The 22501-nt window shown below is 50.8% G+C and overlaps 1 protein-coding gene across 1 annotated transcript in view; it reads right to left on the bottom strand.

The window, feature by feature from the left end:
• The window catches only part of EMP2 (epithelial membrane protein 2), a 34426-nt gene that overhangs the window by 5445 nt on the left and 6480 nt on the right, over window positions 1-22501 (bottom strand). Inside the window, exons 2-4 of the mRNA XM_081090367.1 lie at window positions 7102-7240; window positions 4869-4965; window positions 1188-1334 (exon numbers count right to left, since the gene is read on the bottom strand). Of these exons, the coding sequence (XP_080946493.1) occupies window positions 1188-1334; window positions 4869-4965; window positions 7102-7179 (322 nt within the window). The 5' untranslated portion in view covers window positions 7180-7240. The remainder of the gene's footprint in view (window positions 1-1187; window positions 1335-4868; window positions 4966-7101; window positions 7241-22501) is intronic.

Here is a 22501-nt window from a genome sequence, read left to right as displayed (position 1 = left end):
TTGGTTGAGCATTGTCCTGTGTACTGAAAGGTCGCCGGTTCAATTCCTGATCAGGGTACATGCCTGGGTTGTGGGTTTGATTCCCAGTCAGAGAGCATATGGAAGGCAATCGATCAATGTTTCTCTTTCACATCGATGTTCCTCTCTCTCTCTCTCTCTCTCTCTCTCTCTCTCTCTCTCTCTCTCTCTCTTCCTCAGCATGTCTTCAGGTGAGAATTAAAAAAACAAAAAGTAAAACTGAAACAGGTGCAGGCACACAGATCACCCTGGTGTGTGGTAACGTGCCTTGGGACTATGTTGAGGGCATGGCAGGTCTGGACTTCACTCTGGGCTGCAGAGAATGAAGTCTGGGAGACAGACAGGTGGCTGGAAGGAGGTGGGAGTTAGCACCAGGCAGCAGGCGGTCTCTGAAGTACAGAGTTCTCATCCTCCTCAAGCCACCCGTTGTCTCCCGATTGGAAAGTACAGTGGGAGGTGTGGAGGGGGGGCTTCCAGTTTTTGCCATCAGAAAGCTTTAACTCTCTACTGAGGACCAGTAACACACCATCATGTGGTGGCAGAGGCTTCTACACCAGCTTCTAGAACTCACAAGTAGGGCAAAGTGCTCTGAGACACCCTTTTTCTCTAAGTCCCTTCAGGATTGAGGCCGTGTCTTGTTCATCTCTGTATCTCCAGCAGCCCCCAAGGGCCCAAAGCAGGCGCATCTAACACCAACCAGCCAAAAAAAATGACAAAAAGCCAGTTGGTGGCTTCCCACCAGCTTGGGAAAAAGACCCCCAAATCCTAGGCTTACAACACCGATGAGTCCGGTTCAGCTCACACCAGGCCTCCCACCCCCAGTCTCTACACTCCAGCCCCGCTGCCAGCTAACTCTCTTCTATCACAGGGCTTTGGTCTGCTGTTCCCTCTGCCTGACACACTGTTCCTTCCCCTCTGTACCAACACAGCACATTCTGCAGCAACTCCTACTCACCCTACAGATTCCAGCTCAGGAAGGATGCCCCCCCCTCCTCCCCCCGACTCCCTAACTAAATCCAAACTCCAAAATATGAAATGTCCCACGGAGGCACTGGGGCACAGCTGCCAACCTCTCCTTTCCAAGTCCTCACCTGCCACCCTCCTGGCTGGGAAGTGGGGGGGTAGGGGGGTGGGGGTGCCGATTCCAGGAAGCCTGCTGTTTTACTTACATGACATGAGCTGGATGATGGAGGTTAAAACAAACCTCTCTCCCTGCTTGAGGCGGAAGAGCTGGAGCAAGAAGATCAGGAAGGCGATGCAGCAGAGAATGGTGGAGAGGATCATGCTGGCCTGGACCGCCTGCATCGTGGAGTAATCTGTGGGAAAGGACAAGAGCGCGGGACTGAGGACCGCAGGCGGCCTGGGCCCCGGGCGGGGACAGTGCCAGCTCCCGAGTGGGGGGATGAGACCAAAGTGCAGGGAGCATAGTGTGAGCTCAGGGCAGTCAAGGAGTCTTTCCCCCCCCCCCCTCTAGTGTCCACTTGTGCACTTGACCCGAGTCCCGTGTCCTTGTCTGGAAAACGGAGAACCACCACCTGCTGGGCATTCTTCCTGGCCTGGGTCGCTGCTCCCACATCCGTGGCTCTCGCATGGGGGAGTATTTTAAAGCACGAGTCGCCAGGTTCCAAGCTGGCAGACTCTGATGCAAGAGCTCAGAGGGGACAGGTCAGTCTGTGTGTCCGGACTTTAGCGAGACCTCTGCAGGCATTCTCGGGGACGTGGGGCCCTCAGGGCTGAGTGAGCTTCTGAAAGTACATTTAAGAGAGTGAACCTTGCGCTCGCTTCTTAGGAAAAGGAAAGCGAAGTTGTCTCAGATCGGCCTGAGAGTGTGGCTGTGAGCAATCGGGTACGGGGGAGCTTGAGTGAGACAGGAGCCAGTCTGCGTGAGGGCGCTGCACGGGGAAGGACACAGCTGGAGCCCTGCACCGAAGGTGTACAGAGGGGTCGAGTGCAGGGACTGGAGCCGCCTGCGTGGACCTCAGTTTCCTCACCTGTGAAATGGGGATAATAATAGCTCCCGCCTCAGCAGGCTGGGGGAGTGGGGTGAGCTCATCCATGGAAGGATTTTAGGGGGTGCCCCCTCAAAGGGAATGCTATGTAAGGGCTGATGTTTTCACCAGGACGCAGGTGAGATGGTTGAGGGGACAGTGCCCAGAGCTGCAGAGGAAAATCTAAGGAAAACCTTCCTTTTTTGTTTTTCTTCTTGCAATCTTGCCTAATAAATGACTAGAGGGAGGCACAACGTTAAGCTCTTAATGACATGTGAAGCAATGGCTCTGAGCGTGGTCTGGCTGCGCGTGAAGAGCCGCCGGGCAGCATGGAGCCCCTCCCCCACTGCTTACAGTGAGGAACGAACCCTCTTCCCTTCCCCCAACCCCACATGATCGCATCCTAGGGAGTCCAAGAACAGGCAGAGGGAAGGACAGTGGCAGAAGTGGTTGCCCTCGGAGCAGGGGGTGGTGGGAACTGAGCTAAGAGGGGCCCGAGGGAGCCCTCTGGGGGACGGAATGTTCTCCTTCTTGCCTCGGCTGGAGGTTACAAGGGTGCATACATAATTGTCAAAGCTCTTTGAACTGAGACCTTAAGGAGTCCACGTATTATAGCTCCGCTCCGTTCTAAAAACATCCGGGAGGCTACACCGAGAAGAACTCCATCAGAATCTCTGGTGGTGTTGGGACCCGGCCTGGAGGGGGCGCCACCTTCAACGTGACCCTCTCTTTCTGCTCTCTGCCACGTGGGGACATGAGAACCAGGCTGTCTGCAAGCCAGCACGAGTGTCTGTTCTCACCAGACACCTGATCTGCCCGCGCCTGGGAGATATAAATGTCTGTTGTCCAAGCCACGCACCCGGCCTATGGTCACACACTGCCCGGACGTAGGCAGACCGTGGCTGTAGGAGAGGACAGAGGGTTTCTCAGCGTTGGGGGGTGGGTACAGGAGGTAGCGCTGGTGGCCGATGAGCTCAGTGTAAGTGGAGGCCAAACAGTGCACCGACCAACGACACTCACCCGATGAGAGGGGCGCTCACTGTGCTCTTGTTTAAATGTGTCTACGGAGCTCGGGGAGCTCTCCACCTGGCCCGTTAGCACGCGTGTAGCACCGCTAATATCTGGGTTTAGTGGTGGTTTTGTTTTTAACAAGGAAAGAACCGGAAACAGTCTCGGGACCTTCAAGAGGCAGATGCATCTGGTGAGGGTTTAATAACATTTGATTTTCAATGTAGCATTTTAAACAAAATTTCCTTCCTTTATGGCAGGTGATTCCAGGTGAGCATTTATGTAGGGACATCAAGTCCCCTTTAAAATAAATGGATGTAGGAAACCGTGAGCAGGTTTAAAGTAGGGTCGGCAGGCTTTTCTGTGAATACTCTGGGCTTGGTGGCCATATAGTGCCTTGTTACATTTTTGTCTTTGTTTTTTTTTTTGGTCTTAACAACTCTTTAAAAATGTAAAAACCGTTCTTAGCTCATTGGACTGAATGTGGCTGGTAGCTTGCCAACCCCTGTTATTTTAAGGAAAAGTAACAGGGAATTAAATAATTCCACGTAGAGGATGTGGAACGCAAATAATACAGCCTTGGAAACATTGCCATGGAGCACAGCCGGCTCGCCCAGCTGGCCACGCTCACGGACAGCCGGGGCTGCAGAGCGCAGGGGAGAATGGCTGTTTCCCGGGCCAGGGGTTAGGGTGGCAGAGAAAGGCACCGAGGGGGAGGGGTGGGGCAGGGACCACGTGATGCGGTGTAGAGCATAGGCTTCAGCGGCCATCACTTCAAGACTGGAATCCTGGCTCCATCATTTAGTCCTGGATGTGTAACCTTGGGTTTCCGCCCTGTGCCTCAGTTTCCCCACCTTAAAACGGGGCCAGTGGTCCCTGACGGACAGGGCTATGAAATTGCTTAGGTAAAGGACTTAGCCCTGTGCCTCGCAGTAAACCTTCAGCACATGATGCCTTCTATTGGGACTTCTGCTGCCTGCGTTAGGAATGTTGATATTGTCACTGACGGAATGGTGAGACTTTAGGAGTCAGGGGGCAGGGTCCCTTGCTCCCTAAATAGGATGGCCAGATTTGGTAAACAAACACACAAAAACACACAGGATGCCCATTAAATATGAATGTCAGATAAACAACACATAATTTTTTAGTGTAAGCATGTCCCATGTTACTATTGGGGACACACTTAAATTGTTTATGGTTCCCTGAGATGCCACATTTAACGGGGCATCCGGTATTTTATCAGGATGCCCTCCTGCATCAGTTCTAGAACAGAACACAGAGCCACCCTCTCCAGAGTGGAGGAGAGTAGCAGCCGGCACGTGTTTAAGTGGGATGCTCTGCATTTGCAAAGCCCTGTGGTACTTCGGCTCATGCACAGAGGCAGGCAGGGCAGGTGCAGCGCTTCTGCCTCCATTTACAGCTGAGGATACTGCGGCTCTGAGCACTCAGATGACCTGTCCCAAGGCAAGGTGACAGCTCACACAGGAGCCAGCTGTTGAGATGCTGGGAAGTGGCACAGATGTCAGATACAGTCTCTGAGCCTACGGAGAGGGGAGGCTTGGATAAGTGAGAAGGGGGAAAGATTCTAGATAAGGGCTGAAGCTGAGAAAGTGCGAGGAAGGGAAGCTCTGCTTGGCCAAGACACAGGGATGGGTGGGCCCAATGTAGGGGGGGGGGGGCTGGTGCACCCTCCAGCCTCCGGCTTCTCCACCCCCTCCTGTCTCCAGCTGTCATCGTCCCTGCCCCCCCCAGCCGGACACCTCCCATCATGCTGGGTGGCGGAGAGGGTGAGGAGTCAGAGGGCGGGGAGGCGGCCTCTTTCTCATCAATGCGTCCCCATCCGCTGCAACTCACAGGCAAAGCTGTCGTCGATGTCTGTACAATTGGTGCTGTTGACTGTGAAGCAGACTTTCCAGACATCTGCAAAAAATCCGTCTCCTACCCACCAGGCCTGTAACACAAAAGGGAAACACAGGGAAAGGCTGATGGGTAATGATGAAAACACGGGCTCCTGGTGGGTGGGAGGCACGGGGTGAATGGGCGTTTGGGACCGGTGCTTCTCAGTGTGCGGTGTGCGTGCGGGCCACCGGGGGAGCTGGTTAACATGCAGATTCTGATTCAAGAGGCTGGCAGTGGGGCCTGAGATCCAGGCTCAGGTGATGCGCCCAAGTGATGTCCACCTGGTCTGAGTAAAGGACAGGATGGTCCAGGCCCTCCCGAGGTGGAGGAGAGGAGACCAGGCTCAGTTGGTGGAACAAACAGTGGCAAATTCCACCAGGGCCACAGGGATGAAGGCAGAAGGGAGTGAGATGATGAAGAAACTGGTCGGGGAAGGGGGAGCCTGTTATGGATGAAATGATCAGGCGAGACTCTCCTGTCTTCAGTCCCAATGCTTTCATTTCTCTCCTGCTTCTGCTGTCTCCACCCCCCAGAAGACAGGACCCTCCCCCACCCGTCCACCCAGTCACAGACATTCACTGAGCACCCACTGCGTGCCCTGCTACAGTGCCAAGCACAATTCCTAACCCATGAGCAACCCGTGACTCACTGACTGGCAAGAATGCCCATCTGTGTCTGCCCCGTGAGCGCCACAGTCGTGTGCAAACGCAGGAGCGTTCCATGGGACTGAGCGGCGCTGTGGCCGATGGCTTTTCTGCCCCTCATGTCTGTCTATTCCGTTCACTAAGTCTGCGACCATTTCAGAACCCCAGAGGACCAGGTGCAAGACACAGAAAAAGGAGATTCTAAAAAAACATTCACTACCATTTATTTCACCAAGCGCGGGCCCTCAGGCTAACGGCAAGTGAAATACTTTAACTCCCGGCATCACTGTGATCCCTGCCCTATCCACTCACGGCTGTTCTTCAGGAACCTGCAAGAAGCCAAACCCGATCACTGCATTTATCTGCCCTTACAGGATCCAAGGCCAGATCTGTAATGGTTCCAATTCTAGCTCTGCCACTTACTGCAGTGTAAACTCCAGCAGGGACCTTAACTGCCCTGAGACCCAGTTCCCTCACCATAAAACAGGGCTAGGAGAGGGCCTATCTTGTAAACTTGAGGTGAGGATCAACTGAGATGATGCACATAAAAGGGACTAGCCCAGGACCTGGCCAGTGTGAGCGCATGCTAAGTGACAGGAGGTGTGACGGTCTATGATACTACTGTTATGACGATTAGGCATCAGGCAGAGCTGATGGCCACTTGTAAGGCGCATTTTTTTAGCTGTGTGAGCAGTGTTTCTGACTCGAAATGTCTCTGCAGTCTGAAATGATCAGGATTGAAACCAGACCTTTGGATCGAGGTCGGGGCCACAGGGGACCTTTGGCAAAAAGCTTCATTTCCAGCTGGCAGGGATATTAATCTATGCCAATAGATTATTTACCTAATGCATTCCTGCCATATGGCTGAGAGCTGGACACTACAGGACAAGAGTTCAATTTTTCATGGGAGCACGGGCAGAGTCAGAGAGTCCCAACCCTGGGCTCTGCTGGGGCGGGCAAGGCCAGGGGGGCCAGCAACAAGGGCTTCTGTCAGTCAGGAGATGTCAGAAGCGAGAGGGACAGAGATCCCCTGGGATGGGTCACCTGGGAGCTAGGGCAGTGGTCCTCCACCGAGGATGATTTTGCCCCCCTTCAGATATTTGGCAACGTCCGAAGACATTTCTGGCTGTCACAAGTAGGGGTGGGAGTGCTGCTGGCATCTAGTGGGTAGAGACCAGGGACGTGGCTAACTCTCCTACAGCAACAAAGAATGATCCAGCCCAAAATGACTGGTCAACCTAGTGCCAAGGTTGAGTCATTGACCTCAGGAGGGCTGAATTGAAGCCGAGTGCCCAAAGGGCTTCCTACAACCAAAGCTTTGTGGGGGAATCAGAGATGAGAGGGCCAAGGTCACGGCCCACCTAAATGTGGATGCTTCAGACCCCAACACTTAGGCCAGAGCCCTCAGGCCCCAGGCTCAGGAGGTGGGCATACCTTGGTGGGCAGGACAACCCCAATTGTAATCACCTTGGGGGGTTCTTTAATCCTACTGCTGACGGCAGGACCCAGGGGCTCTGTGATGGTCATAAGGAAAAGGAACTTACATTGTCGATGGTGGCGATGAAAAGCAAGGCCGCGGAGGTGATGTGGAAGATGATGATGAAAGCCAGGAGCACCAACATGTTCACAGGGCACGGTAGGGCGAGGGGGTGCGTTGAAAGCCCAGAGAGAGCAGGAGATGTGCTAAAGAGGGTGTGAGAAATTGGGAATTTGTCAACGACAAAATTAAAATGAAAAACAAGCAACTTTTAACGGGGTTTAAGAAAATAAAAAACAGCTCTTCCTGTCTTTCCTTGCCTGCATATTTTATCAGAGAAAGTCTAGAGCTTTCTTTTCAAAGCTGTTCTTCGTTGCATCCAGACACTAAATGTTCCTTGCGGAGGATTTGGGGTGAGGACCAAATAGAATCCCTACTTCAGAAAAGCATCCCACCTCTTCAGTGGCCTGCCAGGGGCACTGAGGGGGGCAGGAGGGGCTGTGTGGGGGCTTAAATGCTGTCTGAATCTCCCTCCCACCGGGCAACGCTCTGGGGACATCACAGCACCGGAGGAAGCTCACCCTCTGAGTTGAGTATTCATTATCACAGTCCCTGCTGTGTAACAAAGCAAAGGTGGTCACGATACACAAATATTTCCTAGTGATCTGACCGTTTATAAAATTAAGCCTCACTCAAACACCCTTCCTCTTAATACCTATTCTCATTTGAACAACATCCGACCACTAAATGCACATACAACATGTGGCAGATAGCTGCCATTCACTTTTTTCTCCCTCGGGGCACTGGAAGACTGAATTTCCCAGACTCCCTTGCATTTAGGATGGACCTCGTGACTAAGTCTGGCCAATGGGCTGTAAGCAACACTGGCAGGTGCCATTTCCGGTCTGAAGCATTTCCGCATTCAGAAGCAGGTGTGAGTTCTCCATGCTCCCTCCCCCTGATGACATAGCTGGGATGGTGCAGCCACAACACACTGAAATAGAATCGTTAAAAGAGCCTTTTCCTGATACCAACTCTCCCACCCAGAGAGTTGCACTGTGCCAAACCCTCCACCCTTTCTCTGTCAGCTCTCCCTGTGGAGCGTGCTCACTCTCACTCCCTTAGTCCCTGACCAAGGCCGCCCTCTGAGACCCAGGACCTTTAACAATGAGCCAGGAGCTGTGTGGCTGCAGGGCTCAGCCTGGGTGGCCCCAGCTGCGACTCTGCATCATCATTTGGAAGAACCTAGTGAACCAGCTCAGAGATTCTTCCAATTCTTTTAAAAAGGACAAACCCCCCCTTTGTTTAGGCCTGCGTCACTCTTAGTCACTCTTAGCTGCCATCGTATGCTGCCTGCAAAGAGATGCGTTTCTGATCCTCGCAATAAAGGAAAAGACAAAAAAAGGCTCCTGCACCACAGATATTACTTCAATGCCAGCTGGAATGCAAAATGCCAGCCTCATCGGGCAGGGCCACAAACCTCAGGGTGATAATGGCTTTACACATTGTCCAGCTCAGAGGACACAAATTAAGACTTTCTGGAAAAGGAAAAGAAAGGCTTTAACTCAGTCTTCCCCAAAGTGTGGAATTCATGTTACAAGGCATGATTTTGGATGGTGCATTGATATGGTATCAAATAACAATGAACCATGTAGGGAGAAAGTCCTCATCGAAATGGTCTGAGTCCACCAAGGAGAAAAGACCCAGTTTGGTGCTAGCCTGTCTCTAACATGTGCCATTTTTTTTAAAACAACAATAAGCAGAACTTTTGGCAAGCCATAGTGTGTAGCTAGAATTAACAATGTTGCTTTGATATTATAATGTTTATTTTAAGGTTCTCTCTTTTTAATTTTTTTTCATGTATTGATTGATTTCAAAGAAAGAGGACAGGAGGGAGGGAAGGAGAAAGGGAGGAAGAGAGATTGAGAGTGATGTATTGTTCCACTTATTTATGCATTCATTGTGTGATGCTTGTATGTGCCCTGACCGGGGATCAAACCCACAAAGTTGGTGTATCTGGACGATGCTTTAACCAACTGAGCTACTGGGTCAGGGCTAAGGTTCTCTCTTTTTATAGAAATATCATATATAGTAGAGATATAAAATCTCATTAAAACAACTTTATTGAAATTTTAAAAGAGTGAGTCATTTAAAAAATATATCATGTACATAAAAGGACAGGTGGTCTTCAGTGTTAGCAAAAATCCCGGGGGTGGTTCTCAGAGCCAAGTGTCTGGACACGTTGCTTTAACACCTGAGAGCGGTTTCAGTTGGAGTCCCAGACATTAGGAATAATCTCCTGCACAGAAAAGGGTAAGTGTATACAAGGGGTCAAGTCAGGTCTTGAGTCCAGTGTAAGGCGAAGGCCTTGGGGAATACAAGGGTGGCTAGAGATTGGTTTGAATTGTTTGACATCCGGGAAAATTAGAAATAGAGAAGTACTCTCCCATGATGACACCTGGAATTCAGATTTAGTGACCTCACCAGAGCTTTGGAGGAAATTATTCATAAGTAGAGGAGATCCCTTGAATCTTTAAAAGGGACTAGAAATGACTCTTTACTCCTACATCTTTTTTCTTTTTTAAAAATATATTTTGCCCTGACTGGTTTGACTCAGTGTATAGAGCGTCGGCCTGCGGACTCAAGGGTCCCAGGTTTGATTCCGGTCAAGGGCATGTACCTTGGTTGTGGGCACATACCCAGTGGGGAGTGTGCAGGAGGCAGCTGATCAATGTTTTTCTCTCTCAGCGATGTTTCTAACTCTCTATCTCTCTCCCTTCCTCTCTGTAAAAAAATCAATAAAATATTTTAAAAAAATATATATATTTTATTGGTTTTTTACAGAGAAGAATGGAGAGGGATAGAGAGTTAGAAACATCGATGATAGAGAGAAACATCGATCAGCTGGCTCCTGCACACTCCCTACTGGGGATGTGCCCGCAACCAAGGTACATGCCCTTGACCGGAATCAAACCTGGGACCCTTCAGTCCGCAGGCCAACGCTCTATCCACTGAGCCAAACCAGTTAGGGCTACTCCTACATCTTTAAATCAAAATAAGTCTCCCTATTCTTTTCCTACTGGCAGCCACTCACCCCAGTTTCCTATGACCCCTTCTGGAGATAGTATCTGTTAGGTGGGAACACTTACTCTCCACTCCTCTTGCTTCCCTGTAGAGCAGCGGTTCTCAACCTGTGGGTCGAGACCCATTTGGGGATCGAACGACCCTTTCACAGGGGTCACCCAAGACCATCGGAAAACACATATATAATTACATATTGTTTTTGTGATTAATCACTATGCTTTAATTATGTTCAATTTGTAACAATGAAAATACATCCTGCATATCAGATATTTACATTACGATTCATAACCGTAGCAAAATGACAGTTATGAAGTAGCAACGAAAATGATTTTATGGTTGGGGGTCACCACAACATGAGGAACTGTATTAAAGGGCCATGGCATTAGGAAGGTTGAGAACCACTGCGAGGGAGCTGCACCAGAGTAACACTTCTGGCCTCATGCCCCACCCCTCACGCACTCCTTCGCTTCTGATTGGAGGAGACATCCAGTGTTCACTCTCGGGGTTGGTGGAGCTCAGCCATCAGGGGCCACTGCGTATGGCGATGCTCTTCCCTCCTCTCGCCACGAGGCGTGTCTGAGCTTCCAGAGTCCCAATGCCCCTTGGCTGGAGGGGCTCCGGGCCAGTGGAGGACAGGGGTGTGGAGCTGAGAGCTACAGCAAGCTCATTTGGCCACGGTCTGAGCTAAGTCAACCCAGCCTTTCTCACCTGCTCATATCCCCCAGAGATCATTCTTTTCCACATGAGTGCACCTCCTTCTTGGATAGACTGCCTGGTGTTCTGTTGTAGGCTATGCCACAATGGACTCCACTAGCTCCCTATCCGGGCCCATTTCATTCATTTCCAGGCTTTTGCTACTCCAGGCAACACCGCCAGTGAACATTTCTGAACTTACTTCTTTGTTTGGACAGATTCCTAAACGTAGAGATGCTGGGTCAAAGAATATGGACATTTAATTTATTGCATTTTAATTTTTATTCATTAAAATCTGATTTACTGCAAAGCATACTAGGAACTGTTAGTGCTGTGTCAGCCTTGATCTTCAGAGGGTCTTCAGGAGGTAGAACGTATTGGACCAACTCCTATGCATGGCCTGGGTGGGTGGACAAGCCTTGGTTTCCTACTTTTGACTTATTAACACACCTATTTCCCCTGGAAGTATAATTCTGCCGCTACAGTCCAGCCTCTGCATCCCCACGGCTCTTCCTAGCGGCGCTCAATCCTTCCCACAACACACACCCATGTTTCACTCCTGGGCAGGGACTCGGTGGGCCCTCTCGGGAGATACTGAAGGACAGACAGCTCCCTGGGCTGGGTATTGGATGAAGGCTGGCCCACCAAACCCAGGGTGGCATCACATTTATGCTTCCCATGCACAGAAACTTATTTTCCCTTAAAAAAAAAAAGAGTCATACTGACTCCTTGTCACCACCTCTCCACCTCCTTGCAGGACACAGTGCTCTGAGCGCCCTCTCCCTGCCACCCCCGCTGGCTTCCCTCACATTGTCTAGGTCTCAACTCAAGCAGCCCCTCCTCAGAGCAGTGTCCCTGATCACCCACGCCCTCCAGCAATGCCTATCCCCCATCATTATCTATCCCACCCCAGCATCACCGATACCATCCCCTGGTTTATTTTCTTCAGAAAACTTTCAGTCTCAAAGAATCTTATTTGTTCACTTGTCTATTACCTCTCTCTCCCTCTGTCCCCTGCTGTGCCCGGGCACAGAAGCTGTCATTTTCCCTCTGGGGAAATGGAAAATTGAAAAGGCCCTTGGAAAACCCAGTGCTCTGATTGTGCAGAGACAGGAACTGGGAGGCCATGACTGGCTCCAGTCCCACAGTGAAACGGGAGCAAGGCCAGGACTTGGGGTCTCCTGGCCCCTCTCCAGTTTCCCTTTCAACCTCGATGGGAGACCCCTCGAGGGCACATGACGATCTTCCACAGCCAATGACCATTTCCCCAAAGTCTCTGTCACTCTCCAGCACAGCATCCGCCAGGCAGTTCAAACCAGGGCTGTTTTCTTTTGGTGCCGAGCAGGGTGTGGTAAGAGGCCACCTGGGTTTGGGCGTTTACCTGTCCAAAGGTGGGAGGCCGCACCAGATGAGCTTCTCCAGTTCCCATCTAGAAATCAGAGTCTTACGATTGGCAGAACTTCTCTTTTTAAAAAAATATGCTTTGATCTACATAGTCCATGAGCTGATTAAGACTAAAAAGGATAATGGAACCAAAAGGCATATGATGAAAAACCACAGCCCTCTGCCCTACCCCAGCCCTGATCCTTTTTGGCTTAAACTTTTTGGCTGTCATTCCCTCCACAGTTCCATATTTCCAAACAATACTCATGCATTTCTATTTCTAGATTCATCTACTGTAAACATCACTGACTTCCTGCCTCGAGGAGAGTTTCCTCACCCGTCATCCCAACACAGTCTTGCTGGAAGCTAATTCCAGCAGGGCACAATAAGATGCAAGAAGTCCTCAAAAGGTTGATGGGCTTCTCTATTCAGCAGGGCTGGATCATATTACCTGCTGCTGGAATAGCCGAAAGCATTTCCCCAAACCTAAAGATGTGTATATAATATTGTCTGCTGCCTGACAGCTGAGGGCAGTTCCCCCAACCTGACAATGCCTACTGTATACCAGGCCTTACCTCTGATATGTATATCTGCTTTGCTTTTGGGCAATTTGTGTTAATAGAGTGAGGGGTCCAGAGATTCAGAGAACTTGGTTACTGAAGCTAGGTCTCCTCTGGCTCCCCAAAATGCCTTCCAAATTTATATGTCTAGTCTCTATTAATTCACATGCAGCCCCTTCTCGATTCCTAAACCCTTCTAGATGCTCAGAAACACCCCGGCACAGTCTTGTCATCCTCACATCAGTAAGTGTCATTTGCATTATGACCATGTCGGCTGTTCGCTGCAGAGCCAAATAGTGTACCATGATTGCATTCTTCTTAAAAAACTCGTCTTTTCTCTAGCTAGTTCCCTGTTCTCTTTCTCTGTGGCTCCATCTATTACCCTCATTTCTTCCATATTTTTTATCATCCCAAGTCTCCTATGGCAGAACCCCAGATGCTGGGCAAATGCACGGTTTCACTTGCAAGCCTGTGGTTAGACTCATCTTTCCCAGGGCACTTGACCCCGCCAGGCCCTGTCTAACTCTGTCCTCCTCTGCTCTCCGCCATGTGCAACCTCAGCAGCTGCTGCTGCCACAGAACAAGTAGGACAAGCACTCTCCAGAGAAGACTAGCAGATTCGCCCATAAGTGTGGCCAGGGCACAGGATGCTGGCATAACCCCAAGAGATAAAGGAGATAAAGCAGGTCCCTGGGGAGGGGATGCCCAAGAGGACTCATCCCACACGAAACGAGGCTGCTTCTGATGAAAGGTCGAGCTACAGTTTACACAGCCTGTCTTGTGCTGGATCTTCACGTCAACTCTGTGAAGCTGGCAGAGTGAGGTATCATTATCCCCATTTTACAGATGACAGACTGAGGCTGACAAAGGCTTCAGGTGACTTGCCAACGTTTGCAAAGCCGGGATGTCAATCTATGGTTTTCCAACTCCAAATCCAGGACACCAGGACACTTTTCTTTCTTTTTAAATATATATTTTATTGATTTTTTTACAGAGAGGAAGGGAGAGGGATAGAGAGTTAGAAACATCGATGAGAGAGAAACATCAATCAGCTGCCTCCTGCACAACCCCTACTGGAGATGTGCCTGAAACCAACATACATACCCTTGATCAGAATCGAACCTGAGACCCTTCAGTCTGCAGGCTCTATCCACTGAGCCAAACCGGTTAGGGCCAGGACACTTTTCTATGACCTTCTTCCCTGCCCACATGCTTAGGGCCTAATGAAAGTCACATGGTAGCCTAGTTAAAATCAGGTGAGAGACAGGCAGCCTCATTTTTGTTTCTGTTCCTTTGGCTGGATTTACCTCAAGCTTTGCACCAGGCAGGAGAGATCTGGGAGGGCCCATTAGCTAAAATTGGGATATGACTGGGCTAATTAAGAAAAGGCTTGACGAAGAAGGATGTTTTAGTCTTCATTTGGACTAAAAATAGAGCTTCCTGCCTTTTTAAATCTATTGGTTCACTGGCCAAACTGAAGCATGTGTTGTCTTTATTAATCTACTCTGAGATTGGTTTGAATTTTGGCCCTTTAATCACCGAAAGGATTCACTGTGACATGGGAGAATGGACTACATTCTGCTTTCTAAATTTATTACAACACACCTTCTCTCCACCCAGAAACTCAGGTGGATCTGGCGGAGCACTGTACCTGGACTCCCCAACCTTGGTTTAGGTACATTGTAGGAACCATGGAAAAGGGTCTTCAGATTGAATGCCTACCATTGTATACAATACCCATAAAATAACCTGTACAGAAAATAGTACAGAACACAGGGTATTAGAAATTATTATTTAATTTTTTTCTTAAAATGAGAACAGTAATCAGAACAGGAGCAGCAAATGGGCTTCCACTTCCTTTGGGCATGGGACTGGGATGAGCAGGGGTGAGGAGGAGGAGGAGGAGGAGGAGGAGGAGGAGGAGGAGGAGGAGGAGAGGCATTGGGAGATGTAGGTGGGGCCATGGAAATTCTGCACACAGAACGGAGTATTTGTGGCTCCGTGAATGTCAAGTTCTAAAGCGATGGTTGACAGTACTCCCCAGAAATGTCCATCTAGATCTCAGATAGCAAACAGGATACACCAAGAATTGCTACTTCCTTGCTGCCTCCTAAGTAGAGGTGCTGTCCTACTATGCCGTGGTCCAATGTTTGCTTGAAGTGTGTGTGTGTGTGTGTGTGTGTGTGTGTTGCACATCTAGCCTTGGGTGTGGAAAAAATTCTGCTGGTGACTCAATGGCCCTCCATCCGACTTGATTTACTGCTGATGGTCTTACAGGGAGAGAGAAGGCCACGGGCCTGCCACTGGCAGTGTAGGGGTCCCCTCCTCTCGTCCCTTCATAGAAACACAAATCTCCGCAGCAGGAGGCTCAGCCCTGCCTTCTGGTGCTAACAGGAAGCTGCTCTGGCACCCGCTCTCTTTCGTGCAAGGGAACAAGAGTGAGCCAGCTGCCTTCCCCAGGGGAGAGAACACGCTATTAAGGCAACCACTCGGCCCCCTGATTCTATTCCCACCCTTGGGAGTTCTTCCCACAATTCACACTACGGCCCATTCTCAGCCTGAGTGGAGCCTTTTCCCGGAACTGTAGGCAAAAGGACAACCCTGGAGCCTTTCAAACAGACCTGAGAAGTTGGGCATCTGGAGGTCAGGGCCATTGCCCCAAACGGAGAAGTGCTCCGTCCGCAGTTCCCCAGTTCAAAAGGCGAGGGAAGCTCTGGGCCCGTCCTGGGGAAGGTCGGCTGGTCAGTGGCTGCCCAGGCCACACAGCCAAGGAGACTCCCAGGCCCACTCTGGAGCTGGCAGTTCAACCCCTAGCTGGCTGGAACCTCGGCCCCTCCCACCGCCCACAGCACTCGGAGGGGACAGTGGCTTTGGCCTCTGTTTCAGGAAGGCAGAGGTCAGCTCAGCCTCCTGCCCTGCTATCTAGACAGCAGCCAGCCCGAAATATCCAGACGCCCGAGATGCCCTGGGGATGGCGGAAGCCCCTTTGCCCTGGGTTGGCCGGCTTTGTGCTCACTGTGGCTGGGGTTTCTGGGCACCAAGACAACTCTTGGCTCTGTCCAGAAATGACAAGAGGCAGGACACTGGGATTTGGCAGTGCTTCAGGGCAGAAGCCACAGAGAATGGTTCTGCCTGCTCAGCCCTGGCCCTCTCAGCCACTGAAATAATAATAACACAACATCAACAACAGTGGTGGCCAACAGTTATTGCCTCGTGTGTGCCAGGCACTATTCTAAGGTCTCCACATGGATTAACTCATTCGTTCCTCAGGAAAACACTAGGATGTAACTGTTATAATTAGCCTCATTATTTATTTATTTATTTATTGTTAATTCTCACCCGAGGATATTTTTCCCATTGATTTTTAAAGACAGTGGAAGGGAGGGGGAGAGACACAGAGAGAGAAACATCAATGTGAGATTGACACATCAGTTGGTTGCCCCCCGCACACGCTCCGACTAGGGCCAGGGATGGAGCCTGCAACCGAGGTACATGCCCTTGACTGGAATCAAACCCAGGATCCTTCAATCCACAGGCTGGCGCTTTAGCTACTGAGCCAAACCGGCAAGGGCTATCATTAGCCTCATTTCACAGGTAAAGAAAATAAGGTTCAGAGAAGTTAAGCAACTTCCCCAAGGCCACAGAGCTAGGAAAGGCTAGAGCTGGGATTTGAACCTAGGCAATCAGGCACCAGAGAAACCACCATATTGTCTACATCTCAGTTTCTCTTCCCTTGTAGGGTGCTGTTACTTTCAGGCTTGATGAGGAGATCAGTGCAAAGTCCTGGGGCCACCTGTGGCTTTGGATGCTGGTCATCCCTACGTGTCACTGCTCCGGGCTCCGCGAAGTGGGACACACGTGAGGAGGCTGGGGACAGGGATGCAGAGAACAGAGTCACCCGTGAGTCCTGAAAGCACCTCCCTTCGCCGAGCGCAGGAGGAACACTTGTCAGCGAGGTGGCCTGTCCTAAGGATGGGCAAAGACTATGATGCATTTTGCAGGTGACGCATTAAAACGAAGGGATTTAGCCACATCATCCCGTTAGCAGGTGGGAACCAGGGCTCAGACCCCAGCCTTCTGATGACCAGCCTGTCACTCACTGTCTTTAAATGGAGCAAGTATTCACCCAATGAGCATTCACTGAATGCTGGCCACGCCCGGGCCCTGGTGATACGTGGATGAGCAAGGCAGGTTCCGTGTCCCTGGGGAGCGCTCAGGCGCAAGAAGAACAAGCAGGTGCCAATAAATGAACACGCTGTGATGACGTGTGTGTGAGCACACAGGGGGAGGTGTGGCTAGCCCTGTGCTGGAGGGGGGCAGCGTCATCAGGGTGTCCCAGAGGAAGTGACCTCAGAGCTGGGTGTCAGAGGATGGACAGGCAGGGCTGTGGGGACAGGGTGTTGTGGGCAAACGGAGCCAAACGCTCCGCTCTGAGGCACAGGAGCATGACCAGTGTGAGTAGAGTGTGTGCTGGGCAGGGCCCCGGGCTGAGCCCGAAGTTAACGGGCCTTGGGAGTCTGCGTGTTACCCTGGACGCAGTGGGAGACGGGAGGGTTTTTAGGCAGGAAAGTAACAAGATCTGCCTCTACAAGCAAAACATTGCACAGTCCGGCAGCCAGTTTAGAAGGAAGTGAACTGGGGAGCTGCTGTAGAAGCCCTGGTGAGAAATAAGGAGGGTCTGGACTAAGGCAGGACAGGGATGTGGGCAGAAGGGAGAGACGGAGAGCTCCTCAGCAGGCGGAATCGCCAGGGCCTGCGCTGGGCGGAGGGACGGGCAGAGGACCCTGGGGGTCGTCTGCTTGTGCCAGAGTGGACGCTGGTTCCACCGAGGCACTTGGACTGGGGCAGGAGGAGCACTGGAAGGACGAATGCCTGGTTAACAATGGTGGAAAAGGGCTGGGCAGTTGGAAATATGGGCGGGGCTGCCACTCAGGAGAAAACGGAAGCTGGGAACAGAAACCCAGTGTCATGGGTATGGATGGGAGACAAAACCACGGGGAGATATAAAATATTACCCGGGGAGAAAGTGCTGGCAGAGAGGAGAGGCGGGGAGGAAAGGCCCACGAAGGAGACAGCGATGCGGGCACAGTGGGGGGAGGGAAGAGGAGTGGGCAGGGGGGCGGGGGGGGGGGACCCAGAAGGCAAGAGAGGAGAGACGAGGAAAAAACACATCATGATGGAAAGTGAGCTCATAGGCAAACTTGGTAATAATTTCGGTGAAGTGAACGAAGGCTCTTCTTGTTTTCCTCCCTGCGACCTGAAGGTATCCTGTGGCTGTGAACTTGGGTATTACTGCCTCTCCCGCTGGGGTCAGGGACAGTGCCCGGTTTATGGATGGTGCACAGCAAATGTGTGTTGAATGAAGGACTAAAGGAACCAGCTTTCAAGGAGCTACAGAGCTAAGAAGAAGTCAAGAAAGGACCTAGACTTTTCTTCCAAGTCTGACAGTAAAAGAAGGAAGAAATGTTTATCAGGTGCCTGGAGGCCCTTCCCAAAGAGAAAATGCAGCCCCGATGGCTTCACCGGTGATTCCGCCACACACTGAAGGAAGAATAATACCGGCTCCGCATAAACTCTCCCAGAAAATGGAAAAGGGGATACCTCCCAACTCATTCTTTGAGGCCTGCAATACCCTGATCTCAAAAGCAGACAAGACGTTGTAAGAAAAATGCAGATCAGCATCTCTCCTGTTCATAAGCACCAAGGGTTTTAGTAACATTTTAACAAACCGAATCCTCCTGACAAGAGGTAAAATGCATTCCCCACCCACTGAGTCCTGGCTGCCCCTGGAAGGGCAGGGGTCTCCTGTGCCTGTCCCTGTGCCCTAACCCAGCCCGCTCCCAGCTGACCCAAGCCCACTCCGCCCACCTGCAGAATCAGGAGCTAAATAAATGCTTTCTGTTTTAAGCCATTGCATTCCAGGATGGTTTGTTACACAGCAAGTGCGAACTGATACAGGGGAAACACTGCTTTATGAGACTCAGAGTTCCTCAAAGATGGAAACCACATCTTACTCATCTTCATACCCCCAGTGCCCAAGGTTACTCAGCACATACTTGTTGAATGTCTGCTAGTTTGGGCAGCTCTTAAAAGGGCTAATAACCACCATCCTGCCAATGACTGCTACCTGACCCCCTCAATTAAAGAGCTCCCGCTGCCTGCTGTCATCCCAGGAGCTCTCTGTAATTATGCTGCCGGCAAACACACAGCCCAGCCCAGGGCGGGCTGATACTGTATCTGCAGGCGCACGTGTCAGTGTGGGGTGAGGTGGATTCGGATTAGGTGGCTAGGGGTGAGGCAGGTGTCAGACTCAGGGGGCTCTCATCCTCACAGCCACTGGGTTAGGAATATTCCTCCCGCCACAGAGCGCCTTGTATTAGTGGCATTCCCTTTAACAGCCTAAGTGACAAGAGCCGTCCTTTTTATAGATGGATTTTGCCAGCAAGTTAGGGACCAGGAGTCACTGCCTACAACTCAGCCTCAAGACCAGGAAGCCAGGCCACCACCGCCGTGTAAATTCACACAGGAAGGGGACGAAGGGGAGAAGACCAACAGGAAGTAATGTGTACAAAACTCGGTGAGAGCGCAGATGGAGCCAGACTGGACGGTGGCCCAGCAGCTTGGCCACTCACTGCCTCAGTTTCCTCATCTGTAAAATGGGGATGACAATGGCACACCTCTCTCCTAGGGCTGTTGGGTGATAACAGTGGACATGCTTAGAACAGCATCTGTATATATAACAAGTACATGCACCAGTCGCGACCAGAAACTCAGCGAAGTGTCTCAGAATTGCCACGCCGGTCCCTTCTGCTCCCCAAGAGCCAGCATTCTCCTTCCTGCCCCCCGCCACCACTCTCAGGTGGCAGCCACCAAGTGGAAATGACCACCAGAGCTGTCTCCCGGAGGGAAAGAAGTGCAAACAGACAACAGGACACTCGAGATGTGCGGACAATTAGGGGATATTTCAGGCACCGTCCCCGGTATGCTTACGTCAATGTTTTCCAAATCAGTCATCCCTGCACCACCTTCAGAAGGTCAGGCCTAACTGTGTCCCACCTGTGTTACTAGTAACTGACTTTTAAGACTCACATCGTTATGAAAGGAAACCTTATATCAAGACTGGAAACGGAAAGTCAGCCGTTGCTGCTCTAAGTAGGTGGTGCTGAGGAAGAGAAATACAATGAAAACAAAACAGTGTTATTAGATTCTGCTGCTGCTGCTGCTGCGAGCTGTGCGTCCCAGCCAGCTTTTCTCTCTCTTTGCTGAAACAGGAACGTCACACGTGTTTCAGAAGTTTGAAAGACACTTTTGCACAAAACGGACAGTTTCTCCTTGGAGGGTTGGAAGGAAATTTGAAAGGGAATATCTGAAAGATTCTATTTTACTTAATGCTGTGTGTCTGGCCCACCCGAAGTACCTGTGATCATTAATTTTATGGGTCAACTTGGCTGGGCCACCGTGTTTCTGTGGGGTGTTTCTTGGGTGAGATTAGCATCTAAATTGTAGAGCACTGAGAAAAGCAGACTGCCCTCCATCCTGCGGGGGCCTCATTCAATCAGCTGAAGGCCTGAAGATGACGAGAAAGCCGACCTTCCCTGGGTCCCCCCGGCCTACCTGCCAGATTTTGGACTTGCCGGCCTCCACACTTGGGTGAACCAGTTCCTTACAGTAAATCTCTCTTTATAACACACATCAATTGGTTCTGTTTCTTACAGAACCCTGCCTAACACAGCACCTCTCTGTAACCTGAGAGCAGGTAGGTCCTGCTCCTTTACCTGGGAGCTTGGAGGGACTGACAGGAAGGGCAGGGCAGATACTGAGCCAGCTGGGGAGCGATGCCCGTGAACCTGAAATCACACTGGAACATTTCCCCGTTGGCATGTCTGGAGGCCTGCGAGGTCACCCTGCTAGAAAGAAAGGCAGTCCCAACACCTCCCCTTTCCAACTGGGGCACCTCTGATGACATTGTGTCTGCAGCTGTGGCCCTGTGCAGCCATGGCATTGGGAACCTGACCCCACACAATGAGAACTGTGAACTCATGCAGGCTCAGCTGAAAGGCACGGTGTGGTCATGCAGAGCCGCCCTGACTCATAGCCTCTGCCTGGGTTATTTTTATAGCTTCCAGTTTCCATCTGAATGTGCCCCCCGGATTGGGGACCTCGCCACTTCCCAACATCCCATCTGGTTTGGGGGCCCTAAACTTTAGAACACGGCTTTCCAAACCTCAGTCATTTGCCAGCCACCCTCTCGAGGTATCACTGTAGGATTTCACTTCATCTTTGTCTTAAAATAAACCCACTCTTTAACAGAAATACATGTGTTTTAAAAAGAAATCTGGCCCTGCCGGTGTGGCTCAGTGGTTGAGCATTGACCCATGGACCAGGAGGTCATGGTTTGATTCCCAGTCAGGGCACATGTCAGGGTTTCAAGCTTGATCCCCAGTAGGGGGCATGCAGGAGGCAGCCGATTGATGATTCTCTCTTACTATTGACTAGAGGCCCGATGCACAAAATTCATGCAAGGGGCTCAACACTCATAGCCCTGGCCAGCCCTCGCAGTCCCGGCTTCGTCCAGAAGGTTGTTGGGCTGTTCGGTCTAATTAACATATTAGCTCTTTATTATATAGGATGTTTCTATCCCTCCCTTCCTCTCTCTGAGATCAATAAAAACATATTTTAAAAAAAGAAATCTGGCTCCCTGGAAATGGAAACTCGGCACCACTTGCCACAAATAGAGATTGACCGTAAAATAAATGGCCCCTCTGCTAACCCCTTCACAAGTTCTGGTTCAATGCTGCTGTCTGCAGAAGAGCTGAGCTGAAGACCTGCCCTGTCTGGTGATAGAAAAAAACCAACAGCAAGAGTCAAAGAGGCATCAAGAGTTTAGCAGCAACGAAGGGTTTCCCTCTGATGGAAACAAAACGTTTAAAGATAAAAAGGAAACCACTTTCTCCCCGAGTGATTTAACATTGTTTAATGACGTTCTAGCACCACCTAAAATCGCTCCAGCATCGTGACCCCCACCCTGCAGTAACCCATTGATTTCCAGTTCTGTCTCGGGTGGTCCCCACCCAGGGAACCACAGCGCACATGCCTTCCCTTCCTTCCACCCCCTGCCTTTCCCAAGACCTTCTGCGGGGCCTCACTTCAATCCAGGAGCCCGGAACCCAGTGGCTGCTCTAGACCTCCACCAATGGAAGCTTCTTAGGGAACCAGGACAGGATGGGGCACTGAATTAAAACGAAGACAGTAGAATGCTCTTACACTGCTGGTAGGACCGTGAAATGGTGCGGCCACTATGGAAAGCAGTCTGGCTGCTCCTCAAACAATTACACAGAGCGACCACATGACCCAGCAATGCTACTCCTGGGTATGTACCCAAGAGAAATGAAAACACATGTCCAACAAAAACCTGCACAGTGCATATAGCAGCATTATTTACCACGGCCAAAAGGTAGAAACAACCCATACGTCCACCCACGCATGAATGGATAAACAAAATGTGTTACATCCACACAACAGAATAGGATTAGGTCATAAAAAGTCGAACAGATATGCTACAACATAGATGAGCCTCGAAGATATTACACCAAGTGAACTAAGCTAGACTCAAAAGGCCGCGCAGTGTATGATTCTATTTATATAAAATGTTCAGAAGAGGCAAATCCATACAGGCAGAAAGATCAGTGACTGACCAGGGCTGAGGGGGATGGGAAAATAGGGGGGGCTATCTAAAGGGCGTCGGGT

Source organism: Myotis nattereri (assembly GCF_964212035.1).
Source record: "Myotis nattereri genome assembly, chromosome: 4".
Lineage (NCBI taxonomy): Eukaryota > Metazoa > Chordata > Mammalia > Chiroptera > Vespertilionidae > Myotis > Myotis nattereri.
The sequence above is the reverse complement of the archived record's forward strand: the minus strand, read 5'-3'. Positions and strand labels throughout refer to the sequence as shown.